Genomic DNA, 15,492 nt, shown 5'->3' on the forward strand with positions numbered 1-15,492 from the left:
ATGTTTCCCCCAAACATTTTAGTCTCAGAGACTAACAATTACATAAAGAGAAAAAGAACTCTTGGAATAAGTTGCTTTATTGTGTCCCGCTTCTAAACGGACTGTCTTGGGTGTTTTCTACACTATTATTATTGTGGGCATGTGTATGACGCCAGAGAGTGTTAATGCGCATGTGCAGGTCCGAGGACTACTTTGTGGAGCCAGTTCTCTCCTGCTACCTCTGTTGAGTTCTGGCGGTTGAACTGGGACTGTCAGGCTGGTGGAAAAGCACCTTTACCCTCTCAGTTATTTTGCGGGGCCTGGTTTGTCTTTTGGAATGGGTCTGGCTATGCTGCCATGATCCCTTTAGGTTCCTGCTGTTTGAGTTCCTGTCCTGACCTCCCTCTGTGATAGACTACGACACGGAAGTTTCCTCCTCAAGTTGCTTTTGGGTTTGGTGTTTTCTCATAGCAACAGAAACCCTTACAAAGAAGTAGGACAAAACTCTAAATTATTCTCCAAATGTCAGGGGCTGCTACTGGATGAGAAGGCTACACAGGGAATCAAAGCAGTTAAGTTTCAGATAGCAGACGCTGGCCTTGTGACACAAAGATGCACAAAGTATGAACGATACCAAAGAGTTTATTGTAAATGTCATGGCAAATACACCAAGCATCATCGTCATTACAAAGGAACTAGAAAAGTCCGTGTTGAGAGTATGTGCTTCTTTCCTGCCATCTTCAGGTTAATGGCTAGTACCAAAACTTTAGGTAACCAAATACTTAATGGGATGGACGATCTTCACATAATTTCAGGATTGTATCTTCATCTTAACTTTAAAAGCAGTTAAACATGGATTTCAGCATCAATTGTTCTCTGTCTTTATCAATTCCGTAATGATCTGTAGAATCTTGTCATCTGAGGGAATGGAAAAATAAACCAAAACACCTATGAAAAAAATCTAACACTTGCTAATTTTGCAATGTACATATGTGTAAATAAGAGGTGTACTTCATTACAAGCCTTTCTTAAATTAGACTACAAGCCAAGATGAATAATGTACACTATGATACCAGAGATGTTGGAAAAGTCAATTTTTTTTGTTAGTGCTTATTAAGGTTATCTTATGCCTACTTCAAAAAGCTAACATTTTATAGAAATAGTATTTGATTATTTATAGGCAAAGGCCCAAACTAATGAGATATAAGTGGTTTTTTTTTTTTCCCTATTTTTTCCTTTTTGAAACAAGGTCTTACTAGTTTGTAGCCCATACTGGGCTGGAACTCATGATGTCCCTCTGCCTCAATTTTCCCAGTGCTGGGATTATAGATGTGTGCCACCAAGCCCAGGCTGTTATTTCTATAATGAACTAGTTCTTCAGAAATTCCATCCAGAAATTCCTCATATCCCCCTCCCCGAGCTGAAATACACTGAAAGTGTTACTGATTCTCCCTGTTTTGCAGTGGGGGATTTTTACCAAACAGTCGAAGGTGGCAATGATTTTAATCTCTCCAGGCTTGGACCAAGGAAACAAAAATCCTAAGAGGGAAATGCTCCCAGAGAGGTGTCAATGGGGAATGGGGAAGTGACAAGCTTATCTACTCACAAACAGAAAGGTGACATTATTTGCTAAGGAGGCTCTATTAACGGCCGCTCTTGTTTAAACAGCTCTGGAATCCTGACTTCCTGTGACTCTCACAGCAGCAGGGCTGCCGGACTGACATTCTACATTTATATGAGGTCCCAATGTTCCTGGTCTCAGTAGTCATCATGAGACTTTGACCTGGGCCTATGGCCTGCCTCTCAGGTGCTCGGGAGCTAGAGTGGTATTAAAGAAAAAATAACATAGAACTGGGAGTGGGCGAGGAGGCTCCTTGTTGGAAGTGAACAATGTTGAGCAAGGAAGAAAGCACAAGAGTAACTTGAGACATTTCTTTAGGAATGTGAGTCCCTGTCACAGCTTTTCCTCACAGTGAAGCCACAAAAAGGTCATACTCATCACCCTCATTCCCAATAAGCACCGAATGTGTGCACAGATAATTCTTACATTATTAAAGCAAAAGCCTAACTTCAGTGCCTATGACGCAATGCCAGGGAAGACTAGAGCACCAACTAGAATTGCTAGTTCTGCACTCTAGGGAAGAGAAAAGCACTGGCTCACAGAAACCACAGCTATCAAGGAGCACATTAAATTAAAGCCTGAAGATGCAAACAATTAGATCCTGAGTCTGGGACAGCCTAGGGTTTACTACAATAACCATCTGCATCTCAAAGGGTGATGGGAGGAGGAGGAAGTGTCAGCGGAAATAACAGGTCACAGGCTCTGAGCCTGGCATCCTTTTACAGCTGTTAGGAGAATGTGCAGATTTGTCAAGCTAGGGGAGTACTGCAGCATGCCACCTGCAAACCAAGTGTGCATTGCAGACTTCTGTTGAAGGCTAATGCACTTACACCAACTCCTAACTGTATGTGTGAGAAGCGCATGGCAGAGGAAACAATGAGTAGCAAAATTTATTTTTCTCTGTGAAATGGACAGTTTAGAATAGAGAATAAGTAGAGAATAAGCTGTATGAGTTGAATAGAATTTAGCATAAGTATACTTTATTAAAATAAAACTTTATTAATATTACATCAAAAATATGGCTTCAGTATGCTACAGGGTACTCCAGTGTTAAATCATAATTTCTAGAATCAGTTTCTCAGATTCTTAAAAAGTCCTAAAAAATTTAATGTTATTATCTGTCTATATCTATACCCAAATATATTTTCTTCTCAATATATACTGTGTGTATATCTTCTTTTACCTGTATCACAATAAAACACTTACTTTCGAGAGACATCTTTGGATTTTCAAGTTTTTTTCTTAGAACAGAATCAATGAGAATTCTCAGCTGCTTAAAAATAACGGCGATCTTTACTGGGGCCTGTGGAGAGACGCCATGTTGGACAACATTAATCAGGGCATGGGCATGCGTCTAGTAGGCCAATGCAAGCATGAGTACCCGATAATTCCACTGACTCAGGGCACCAGGATTTACCATAACATGCAATGGGAAAAACATGCCCAAATCAGCCAGGCTACACTGGGAGCTCAGTGCATGGCCTCTTGCTTGTCTAGAGTCTACTCTCTCCTGCCACAATACAGCAACTTACTCCAAGAATTCTTAGTTTCTCTTTATGTAAGACACTAGGACTGGGAGGAATGGGGGAAGTGGAGAGTGGTTTGAAACAGGTAAGCCTGGCTGCCCAGGAGTTCACAATGTAGACCAGGCTGGTTTTTGAACTCAGAGATCTTTCTGCCTCTGCCTCTCGAGTGCTGGGGTTAAAGATGTGAGCTACCACACCTGCTCGGAGGAAAAGTTTATAATTGTTTTATTGAGGTATAATATATAAATCATACAAATGTACTTATTCTAAGTGCTTAATGTCAATGATTTTTGGTAAATTTGTAGGGTTTTTTTGTTGTTTTTTTTTAACCAGTATCACTACAACCAATTTTTTAGAACATCTCTACCACTCCAACTTCCAGGCATGAACCAAACCTTTTTTTCTTAAAACTGCACAATTCAGTCCTTTGGCTCTAGGCACACAGCTATAATAACAGGATGTGTGAGCGTTGCTTTACACCTGTCAATGTTGATGGGGCAAGGGGAGCTTACCTCTGAAAATAAGCATAGATTGACTTACTTTATCCAGAGAACTCTGCATGTGTTAAAAACCATGAATCTGTTTGAATTTTGTATAGAAGGGCCAAAAAAATGTAGTGGAATAAGCCTGAGTTTGGGGAATCAACCCAACCCACCCACGGATTCTAGGAAGGTTGATTTCTCCCTATGCCTTCATTGTTTCAAAATGAAGCTATCTTTTGGGATAATCAATGTAAAATTGGTGTCAATATACCTTGCATTAGCAATTATAATGATTATCAGTAAACATGTTCTGTGATAGTAACATGATTTTCGGAGCTAATAGGTTTAAGACTATACATTTAAGGTAAGATGAGGTTTTCTGCTGTGAGCCACACAGGAAAGTATTATGCAAGCTTCAGTAAAAACTTTAAATCTACCCCAATGACACTGGAATTGGAACGTTTTCAGGTAATCAGTAAAGTCATGTGGATGGATACCTGGAAATAGATCCAGCCGTCCACAGAGAGAAGCCGCTCGCGGTGCTGGACTTCAATGTCACCTCCAAAAAGCAAGACTGGAAAAGGAGTTATCAGGGTGGTTTCCCTCAGATAGACTCTGGCATACCTCACCTACAAAGACAAGGGGAAACACTTCACAGTCTAAAGATATAAGAATTCATCTAGTTATTTTTCATGTATGTATTTCTTTGCAAATTTAGTAGAAAATTATATACATTTATACAACCATATTCCTCTACCCAACACCTCTTATTTAGAAATGGAGCACACATCTTTTTCTGGGAACAGAGTCCCGTTGCTATGACTGACTATATTCTAAGTAGAAATGGTGATTGCCAGGGGAGAAATTTTACTATCTTTCTCTTATTTACTGAGAGATATTTGGGGTTTTGTTTGTTTTTTGTTTTGCTTTTTCTTGATAAGCTGCATCTGGATTTCAAATGTGAACAAAGATAATAGTTCTTGAGAAAAACCATCAGGACAAGTGAACTTGTTATGAGGATGTTCTAGAACGGCATACAGAGTTTGGGAATGAGTAGCTTACCTTCTCCTGGTACAAGAGCCACCCGTAAGTTTGTAAGTCTCGGTTTACTGAGGACGGGTGGACTTGTGCTTTGCCTTGGGCTGTCTCCACCATGCAAGCCAGTTTTTCTGTGACATCTACTGACTTTGTACACATTATTTTCCCCACATTGTCATATAGGCCTGCAGCCAGGACAGCTTTCAAAAGAGCAATATCTTGAAAAGAGAGTGTCTGTGAGGTTCTCTTTCCTTCCCAGCTCGTAGAAGATGAAAATCCTGCGGCCTTAACCAACTTCATGAGTTCCTGCTTCACATCCTAGATTTTATATTAAAATGAGACACAATCCTAATTATTATTATTTTTTTAAATATTTAATTTATTCATTTATTTATTTATTATGTATACAATATTCTGCCTGTGTGTATGTCTGCAGGCCAGAAGAGGGCACCAGACCTCATTACAGATGGTTGTGAGCCACCCTGTGGTTGCTTAAAATACTTTGCCCCTTGAAGAGTGCAAATCAGGACCTTTGGAAGAGCAGGCAATGCCCTTAACCACTGAGCCATCTCTCCAGTCCCCCTAATTATTAAAGTAGAGAAATTACCAAACAACGTTGAAATGTATAGTGCTGTTTCCTATAAAATAGGATACCAAACTATCATTTAATTGACCACAGTCCAAAACTTGAGAGGAGAGCAAAGGTTCTGGGAGGTGAAGGGTTAGAAGTCAGCTGTTCTTTGATGGAATTTATGTAATAAAATAGAAGTCTGTGAGAACAAAGGACATGGCATGGGTCTGACTATGTTTTCATTCACATCGACTTACATATAACCCTCCTTTAAACATTTATTTTAATTTGTTTTTAGTCAGTGGGGATAGCATTAGGAAGAATTATAGGAAATCCTGATAGTCGAAAACAAGCTCCTTCTCTACTTGTCTCCGGAAAGAGTTTACTGAAGTTTACTCAAGGCAACTTCATCACTTAATAAAACTGCAGCTTAAAATACTTTGCCCCTTGAAGAGTGCAAATCAGTAGAACCACCCAGGAAGGGCAGGGCTGTCCCAAGCTCAGGCTACAGGAGCCACAGGTGGCATTTACACTGGGATTCCTTCAGGTTTGGTTAAGAGCTTAGGCTGACTCCAGGGGAGGAAAGGCAGCTGCTGTGACCATGGGGTTGGCCTAGATCTGAATCTCTGAAGCTCAGGACCTGAAGACAAAGCTGGAGGAGGAAGTTTGTGGGGGGCGATCTGGAGGTTGAGGACAATAAAAGGAGAACAGGAGAAAGGAGTAATTTGAAGAAATGGCCACCTGTGAGCCAATTATCTGGGGTGTCCACATACTGAATCTGCCAGCTCAAAAGTGCCTACTTCCAGAAGTCAAGAAACCCTACAGACTTAGGGGACATATCAACCAAATGTGATGAGTAAATCTTGTGTGGATCATGATTTGAACTAGCTATGACAAAATTATGAGATGACAAGGGGTATTCAAATGCTATAATTTGATGATATGGGTTATTTGTCTTAAAGGTGTGATGTCAAAGAAAAAGAAGAGTCCTATACTGTAGAGATACATAATAATCTAGTATCTGTATTTACTTAAAAAGTAGTCGACAGGGCAGATAGTAAAGGGAATATAAATAAAACAATATTGACCACATGATACCAATTAATGGACATGGAAAAAAATGGGAGAACTGAAGTTCATGATAGTATTTCATTTACTTTTTATATTTCTGAAATTTCCTATGATTAAGCAAAGTAACAATTGAGTACCAGAGTTGAGAAGAACTGAGGCTAATACCCTTTTAGTCATTTATTTAAACAACCCTCCTCCTGAAGAACGAAGAAATAAAAAGTTAACTATCTTATTCCCAAGCTGGTGTTATTTCCATGAACCATGCCATCTCTTTATAAAAACCATTTCCTGAATACATAGTCATTGCTAAGAGCAGTATTAAGAATTACCTCTAGTGTTAACAGTGACGTTCTATTGAGGAAATTCCTCTGGCAGTACGTGATTTCAGAACGGTAGCCTCCTTCTTGCTGTGCTTTCTTCCACCTAGATAAATGTGTCAATGGATAAAGGCCACCACGGTTCCATCCAACCTCTTTTTCAGAGGTTACCACAAGTAAGGTTTAATAAAATTATGATCCATTATGAAGAAGGAGTCTTGTTTACTGCAGCAGCTGCCATTTTCAATTGCAGTATTTTTAAGCATAAAAGAAATTATAAAATTGATTTCAAATTTGAGAAATATGCACATATAATAACAACTATGTTCTGTTCTTTTTTATTTTTTAGCTTTTCAAGACAGACTTTCTTTGGCTGTCCTTGAGCTCACTCTGTAAACTCAGAGATCTGCCTGCCTTTGCCTCCCAAGTGCTGGGATTAAAGGCATGCACCACCACTGCCGGCCAAATATGTTCTTCTTAAATGAGTCTTTATCATAATTATATCTTGACAGATTAAAAGTACGAAGAACAAACTTAACTGTTGAAAGCATACTTTTAACGACAAAGATACATTTTTAAACAGGTTGACCATCTCCAACCTCTGGCTTACTGATAGCAACAGGTTATTTCTTTACCCTAGATAGGCGTTGTAGATCGTGAGGTGGTCTGAATCGGCCACAGCCAAAGATGACTTTGCAAGGTCTGCTTCATCTTTCCGACCAATTGGTGTGATAAAAGGAGACTTCTCCGTCATAACTGCTGCTAGTGTTGCCTGCCCATAAATATAATTTATTACTAAAGAAGCTGTTAAAAATAAATCTGAAAACAGTCACAATCAAGCCATCCATTTCTTATTTTCAATGCATTTAACACTGCTAACTTACAATTTCATAACAGTTTTATAACTTAACTTAGCTCCTTTCATGGAACTCAGAAAACCTGTTTCTTTATCCTTAGGACACCTCTGTGATTTAAGGAAGTACAGTACCAGAATCAGAGGGAAAACTGAAAATGTGTCCATGTGATTATTGTCTGCTAGTTAGTTGTAGACAATCTTAGAACTATAGCTTAGTACTTAGACTTCTAGTCTTCATTGGCTACAATGCCTTTCACGGATGAGGAGAACCTTCACCAAATGCTGAGTGTGTGGTGCCCGCATGCTGGATTTTTCAGCTGCCCTACTGTGGGGAATAAACTACTGTTGGTTAGAAATGAACACCGCCAACAGCAAGTTTTGGCTGCTGTTATGGCTCAGTGCTTACCTAGCAAGCATGAGGCCCTGGGGTCAGTCCTCACATTATTTTAAAAAATGTGTAAGGGGGACTATACAACCATCCATTTGTTGCAAGTTCTCAGACAAACTATAACAGCAAATGGTGCTTTTTGAATTTAGCAAGTTCCTGACACCACCCTACTCCCTCCCCAGAACCCCCAGATCCTGCCTTGTCATTACTGCCGGGGGACTGAACCTGCTGCCACATGAACGTTCAGCAAGCTCTGTGTCTCTGAGCCACACCCTAGCCCCACATTTACTTCTAACACTAGAGAAAAAGAGGCCAAGGGTAAGGAGCCCTGTTTTCTCTGTTGGAACAGCCTCGATCTGTGCTCAAAGACAGCACTTGATAAAGAAAGCACAGTAAGAGCACATACCCAGAGAATCAGATAAATGGACAGAGCTCATTTCTGTAATCAACTGAGAAAATAGACTCTTGAGAATTTTTGGCTTAGAAATAATTCAGATAAAGGAAGTTTTCCATTCTATTAAAGTCTATGGTGTCAATAACTTTCTATAAATTATTACATATTCAATTAAATAAATATTTCAAGTGGGGGCTATGTGATGACAATGACCTAGGCAAGCCAAACTCACACAACAGTATTTTTCTTTGCTTTCTTTTTGTTTTTTTCAAGACATAGTCTCACTATGTAGACCAGGCTGGCTGCGAACTCATACAGATCTGCCCACCTCTGCCTCTCAAGTGCTAGGATTAAAGGTGTGCTCCCCCACACCCAGCTATAGCATTCTTCTCTATGTAAGTAAATGGAGAAATAGATTTTTAAGTTTATTATTATAAAAAGTTAAATATATTTAAAAATTCTCATCAGACATTCAAGTCATCTAGGTTATAATGATAGCACACTCATTGTGCTTTGTTAAGAAATTAGGGGGCTGGAGACATGGCTCAGCAGTTAAGAGCACTGGCTGTTCTTCCAGAGGACCCTGGTTCAATTCCCAGCAACCACATGGCAGCCCCCAAACAACTGTCTGTAACTACAGTTCCAGGGGATCCGACACCCTCACACAGACAAAACACCAATGCACATAAAATTAAAAAAAAAAAAAAAAGAAAAAAGAAACCAAAGTTTAAGCTGGGCAGTGGTGGTCTTTAATCTCAGAATTTAGGAGGCAGAGACACTTGTATCTCTAAGTTTGGGGCCAGCCTGGTCTATGAAGTGAGTTCCAGAACAGCTAAGCTTACATAGAAAAACACTGTATTGAAAAACAAACAAAAAAAGAAATCAACATTTAAACTTGTTTCCAATGCTTAATAATTTCCCCACCAAATGGCATGTGAAATGAGGTTGTGGCAGTATTTTACTTACCACTGGTTCTAGACAGCCAAATATGGCTCCAAAAATGAGCATCTTGCCAATTTTGACGTTGACAGGCAAAGCTGCAAGGTGCTGGCCCAGTGGAGTCAGTTTGGGCTCACTCAGTTCACAGGCTCCAATCTTCCGGAGTACGTTCATTGCATTGCTGATCACTTGAAGCTGAGGAGGATCTAAGGCTTTGGAGAGAAAGTCTTCAGGAGAGCCAAGATCACATTTCTGCACATGAAAGAGACCAGGCGATAACACTGGAACCAAAGTCTGAATTTATCAAAACTTGAGCAAAGAGGTTAAATGGGTTAGGCCATCCTAGGAGGTGAGCCCGAGGGTGGAATCTCCCAGTTTATATATTTTAGTTTCTTCTGCACTGATTTTTATTGTTAAAAATCTAAAAATCAAGAGTAACTTTCAGTCTAGGGAGTTGTTGGCAGGTGGTCCCTCAGTCTCAGCAGGTCTGATATTTTGGGTTAGGTGAATCTTTGTTCTGGGCACATCCCTTGTGTCTACACAATACATCCCAGCTCCTGATCAGTCAGGACAGTCAAAAACATCTGAAACAATGCCACAAGTCCCTTGGCAGACAACATGGTTCCCATGAGACCACTGCTCTCGATTACGAGGCTGTCTGAATTACTTATACCTATGGCAGTGGTTCTCAGCCTTCCTAATGCTGTGACCCTTTAATAGTTCCTCATGTGGTGACCCCAAACCATAAAATTATTTCTATTGCTACTTCATAACTGTGATTTTGCTACTGTTAAGAATTGTAATGTATATGTCTGTGTTTTCTGAAGGTCTCAGGTGGCCCCTGTGAAAGGGTCGTTCAACCCCCAGTGGAATTGTGACCCACAGGCTGAGAGCCACCGCCACATAAACTCTGTAGTGCAGATATTAAACACATAACACTTGAAAATGTAAAGCAAATAATTGTTAAAAATACGTAAGTCATCAGATTTCCCTAAGAAACAAAAGCCTCATGTGCAGTGCTTTGGAATTACCATAATGTGAAGGCACAGTTCCTCCAGAGGCACACGCAAGATTTCAGGTACAGAATAGTCCAGAAAACCTTCAAATCTGAAAAAAAGTGATACGTCATGAGTAATGGCATCCATTGCCGATCTGTGAGCTGTGCATGTTCAGCACTGTGCCTACCTTTCTCTCGTGTACAGCCGAAAACAGAAGCCATCTCGGACCCGCCCAGCTCTCCCTTGTCGTTGCAGGGCACTAGCTTTACTGACAAAGGTCTCCACCAAGGAACTCATCTGACTGCTTTCATGGTACCTAAAGACACATTTGAGGAGACAGTATGTGGATTACTGACTTTCAGAAAAACCAGAAAAAGCTGGAAACATCATCAAACTCATTACTACTGTGAACAAACATTTTGTTTTTAGGGGATGGGGGCTTGACACAGGGCCTCTTTATGTAAATCTGGCTGTCCTAGAACTTATTACATAGACTAGACTGGCTTTGAACTCATGGAAACACACCAGCTTCTTCCTCCTGAGAGCTGGGATTAAAGATGTACACCACCGTGCATGGTCAACAACACTTCTTAAGTCATATTTCCTGATTAAATATTTTTTTTTTAATCAAAGTGCTTATCCATACTGCCAAATGGAAATCTTTGCTACAAAAGAAAAAAGGTTTAACTCATCTTTCCTCACATACCTTTTCCATTGTAGTTAATGCCTACTAATCACACATCGAGGCAGTGCAGACAGCCAGCATCACAGTTTAAAGCACCAATTCCGAGAGAGCATTTCCTCTAAAGATACATCATTTGTTTTAGAATTGATTTTCTATTACATGGCATCTTTTCCATATATTGCTGTAGTTTTCTGATATTGGGGATAGTATATAGACTACAATTGGCTAACAGTAGTCTCTACTGCTTATAGGGCACACAGAGTAGTACCATTCTGTGGGAGTTTCCATTAAGGCATTGATAATGTTCTGGCTGTGATACGCAGGGTTTGCGATTGTGAAACTCATTTTCTTCACTAGTACACAAGGACCTGATGATTAGGAGTACTGTTCGGCTCAGATCAGAGATCTACGTCCAGATCTCCAAAGCTCATGCTTCTATCACAACCCCATAAATAACTGCTGTAGGAATTCCGACCACCAGTAGCCTTTACTTGGGCGGGGCCTCATATACTATATATGCTGATGTCCGCTCTCTCTGTTCTGGCTGTGGGATTCAGTTGCTGTTCCACATTCCAGCAGGGGATTGTGATCAGTGAGTCCATCCCTAAATAAATAACCCTCTATTATACTCAATTCTGAGCTAGTGTGGGATTTCTTTTAAGCATCCTTCTTCAAATAATGTTGTGTTCAACACTTTATACAATATATATATATTTTGGTTTTTCGAGACAGGGTTTCTCTGCAGCTTTAGAGCCTGTCCTGGAGCTAGCTCTTGTAGACCAGGCTGGTCTCGAACTCACAGAGATCCGCCTGCCTCTGCCTCCTGAGTGCTGGGATTAAAGGCGTGCGCCACCACCGCCCAGCTTCAACACTTTATATGATAAGCAAAAAACCATAAAAATTTGTTGTGAAATTCTGCCCAAGTAGCACTTTTAAGTGGTGGTACACTGGCATTATTTTTGGTAAAATCCAAAGTATGAAATTAAAAAAATTATTCCCTGATATTTTAAATTTACCCATACTTTTACCAAAGCTTTTTGCTTTGGGCAGAATTATGACCTTTAGGATCTGAATTTCCCTGATACGATTCTATAATTTCTCCAAAAAAACCTGATCATTAAGAATTTTCACTGTGAGAAAGTTAAACTTACTTATTTTCTTTTGTTCTTCCAGTATCAATGACAAACACAACATCAGGAATAGTGATTCCCGTCTCTGCGATATTTGTTGCTAAGACAATCTGCAAAGAAACAAGAAGCTCTTGACACTGTACCCTGAATTGTCCTTTAGACAGAGCTGATGAGGTTTTAAAGGTGAGTTTTAAGGGAGCAGTGGAGGGGGGCCCAAAAGAAAGCCACTTTCAATTCTGGTCACAAAAATGTAGACTGTTTTGTTCCATACTTTTAATTTACTATACAGTTTTATCAGTTCATTTTAATGAGATTGTTAGATTAAAAAATATTTAATTTCATTTTTTTCTTATGTGTATGTATGCTCACATACTCATGAGTGCCGGTGCCTGAGCAGGCCAACAGGGTCCCCTCTGGAGCTGGAGTGTGGCTCCTGGGAGTGACCTTGTCCTCTGCACCAGCAGTAAGTGCTCTAACTGCTCAGCGTCTCTCCAGCACATGGTACAGACTGCCATCACAACAAAACACCACTCCCTCATCCCAGTCAGTCATCTTAAACCTGACAGTAGATTTGGGAACGGGGTCAGAGAATTGAGACAGTTCAATTCAACCCTATACAATCAATTATTAGGAAAGAATATGACTGAGAAGACTAGGGGTGGTTGTTCTGGTCCCCAGCTTCAGCAAGTCCCTTTACCCCTGGACTTCCAAACCTGAGCTGTAAATAAGGAGCTACAGAAACAGGGATTTTAGGACTAGCTTTAAAATTCTTAAGCAGTGACGGCTGAACAATACAGCCTTGTTCACTCTGGATGCTCTTGCTGAATCCTTGGAGGAAAATCCTCTGGGACAGTCCAGGTCAAGCCCAAGGCACATGGCTCTGTTTTACCTGTGTTTTCCAGTACTGACTGCTGCTCCCAGATTAATGAGGTCTGTGGAACCTATGTGGTTATTCTATTTCGGCAGTGCTAACATTTCTTTTGTTAAGGTGAACTCTTCAAACAAAATCTTTCTTACAGAGAAGCAGATGTTAAAGTTCAGAGCAGTCTCAGGACCTCTGGAGTTCTCAGAAGACAGTTAGAAAACCACCAGTCAATAAGAAAAGGTGAAGTTGAATGGTGGTTGGTTTAGGGATGAGGATCCAGGTCTTGTGCATTGGTCAGTCTTGTTCTGACAGCTCCCCGCTTTCCACACTGTCTCACAACGTAACTACATTGTTTTTAATAATTTCTTCTGAGGGAAGATTCAGATCTGAGAAATTCTTTGTCAAGAATCCCTTCACTCAGAACTCTGATCAGAGGGCACCAATTATTTCCATAAACTAAGGTCTGTGAACTACAATCAGGAATTAAAAGCTGAGGCTGGAGTATAGCTCAAGGGTAGAGCAGTTACAAGGAATGAGCACCTTTCTGGATTCTATTATTAGTATATTAATGAAAGGAGTGAATGACTAATTGAGGCTGAAGGAACCAATAGTCTAGAGAACAAGAATCCTCCCAGGACTTAAATAGCTCTTGATATCCAATCTCCTCCGTGATGCAATTTTTTTCTTTCTTCCTTTCTTGGAGACAGGGTCTCTCTACATTGTTCTGGCTGTCCTGGAACTCATTCTGTAGACTAGGCTAGCCTCACACTCAGAGATCCATCTGCCTCTGCCTCTGCCTCTGAGTGATGGGATTAAAGGCGCGCCATCATGTCCAGTTTATAATGCTTTCTTAGGAAAAAGCAGTCTTTTTTTTCCTTTTAAAAAGCAACATATCACATTTTCCAACTGCCACTTTCCTCAAGTATTGCTTCTTTATTAGCCCACAATAATCAAATGTCTGAATCTAAAAGTTTTAAAAAGATATTTTTTCTTTGTATATGTTTCTGTGCATATGATGTAAGTAAACATGCCTAAGAAGGTAGGAGGTTTTGAAGGATCACCTGGAGTTACAGGCAAGTGTGAGCTGCCAGTGCGGTGCTCAGGACCAAACTGTGCCCATATCCTCTTAACCACTGAGCCACTCTCCAGCCCCAAATGCATGACGTTCAGTATTAAGTTCACTTTGATTATGTTGAGCTGCAGAAGACTTGAAGTCAGTCGTGTGTTCAGCACTAACTTTCTGAAGTATTCTCAGATCACACATACTCATGTCCTGCATTTACCTTCCTGATTCCCGGAGGGGGGAGTCTGAATGCTGCTGCTTGATCTTGAGTAGAAAGAACAGAATGCAGAGCTATAACTTCATATCTGAAAGTTAAAATCAGAGTTCTTAGCAAGAGTTTCTCTTTAGAAGACACTGCAAAGAATAACAAAATTTATTTGCATATAGAAAGCAATTTTCAGTATTTTAATATGAAAAAAATTAAATAAACAGACTTTCACAGAACAGTCTAATAAGACCCCACAATATCCCTGCCAGAGGGGGAAAATTAATATGAACCAATAACAGGTTAAGCATCCCTCTTTTGAAAGGCCAGAGACCATAATTGTTCCAGATTCTGAATTTTGTATTGTTTGATTAAGGATGAGTAAGCTTGTATGTGAAATATGTGGCTTAAATGATTTTTAGAGTTGTGATATTAATATGGCAACCACAATAAGAGTAATAAACTATAATAATAAATAAATGGCTATTTTAATAGATATGGTTGCTAATATGCAAAACTTTGTTGGCTTTTGGAAAACTCAGTGGGTCAAGAGTTATTATCTATAATATATCTATAATTAACCAAAGAATTCTTAGCTCAGATTAAAATAAAAAAAAAAACAAATGCAGATATAGTGCCTACAAATTTTCACTAGATAAAAATGAACAAGCACAAAATCTCCATGGACAATTGTAGAGATTAAAAAAAAAATGTCAGCTGGGTGGTGGTGGTGCACGCCTTTAATCCTAGCACTTGGGAGGCAGAGGCAGGTGATCTCTTTGAATTCAAGACCAGCTAAGTCTACAGAGTGAGTTTCAGGACAGCCAGAACTACACATTGAAATCTCAGAAAAGAAAACAAAACAAAGTGTTTGGGTGTTTACATGCATGCAAGTATCTCTGGGAAAAATGTGTATAAAGTATCTGTGGAGACCAGAAAAGGGCAACAGACACTTGGAAATAGGGTTACAGATAGTTGTTACCTACCAAGTGGTGCTGGGAACTGAACCTGGGTCCTTTGGAAGAGTAGTCAGTGCTCTTAACCACTGAGTCAGCCCTACCAAGCACAATTTTAACTGAAGTTGAAAAGTCTGAAATTTCTGATCAAGAGTTTTAATGTACCAGATCTTCTGGTTTAAAATTACAAAGAATATAATAAAGATTTGTAGTTACCGCTCAGAATAAAATCTTCTGTCATTTGACAGGAGATCATATAATTGCTGAATATGAGCAAGACCGGGTAAAAAGATCAATGCTGCTCCTTCAATATTTCTGAATTGAGGACTTCTGTCTGAAATTTTAAAGATAAAAAATTCAATGTAAGACAGGAAACAAACATATAAAGTATTAATATATACTTGTAGT

The 15,492-nt window shown here is 39.7% G+C and overlaps 1 protein-coding gene across 2 annotated transcripts in view; it reads right to left on the reverse strand.

Annotated features, from left to right (window-relative positions):
• Nucleotides 1-605: 605 nt before the first annotated feature.
• Nucleotides 606-15,492, reverse strand: part of Dhx29 (DExH-box helicase 29) — a 49,051-nt gene continuing 34,164 nt past the window's right edge. The window contains exons 16-27 of one of the 2 annotated variants that reach the window (XM_038321316.2): nucleotides 15,301-15,418; nucleotides 14,144-14,228; nucleotides 12,017-12,105; nucleotides 10,368-10,496; nucleotides 10,214-10,289; nucleotides 9,210-9,434; nucleotides 7,241-7,377; nucleotides 6,618-6,711; nucleotides 4,671-4,964; nucleotides 4,106-4,237; nucleotides 2,807-2,903; nucleotides 606-897 (exon numbers count right to left, since the gene is read on the reverse strand). In XM_038321316.2, the coding sequence (XP_038177244.1) occupies nucleotides 845-897; nucleotides 2,807-2,903; nucleotides 4,106-4,237; nucleotides 4,671-4,964; nucleotides 6,618-6,711; nucleotides 7,241-7,377; nucleotides 9,210-9,434; nucleotides 10,214-10,289; nucleotides 10,368-10,496; nucleotides 12,017-12,105; nucleotides 14,144-14,228; nucleotides 15,301-15,418 (1,529 nt within the window). In that variant the 3' untranslated portion in view covers nucleotides 606-844. The other variant, XM_038321317.1, reaches the window with a different exon arrangement.

This window comes from Arvicola amphibius, chromosome 3, assembly GCF_903992535.2.
Source record: "Arvicola amphibius chromosome 3, mArvAmp1.2, whole genome shotgun sequence".
In the NCBI taxonomy this organism is placed as follows: Eukaryota; Metazoa; Chordata; class Mammalia; order Rodentia; family Cricetidae; genus Arvicola; species Arvicola amphibius.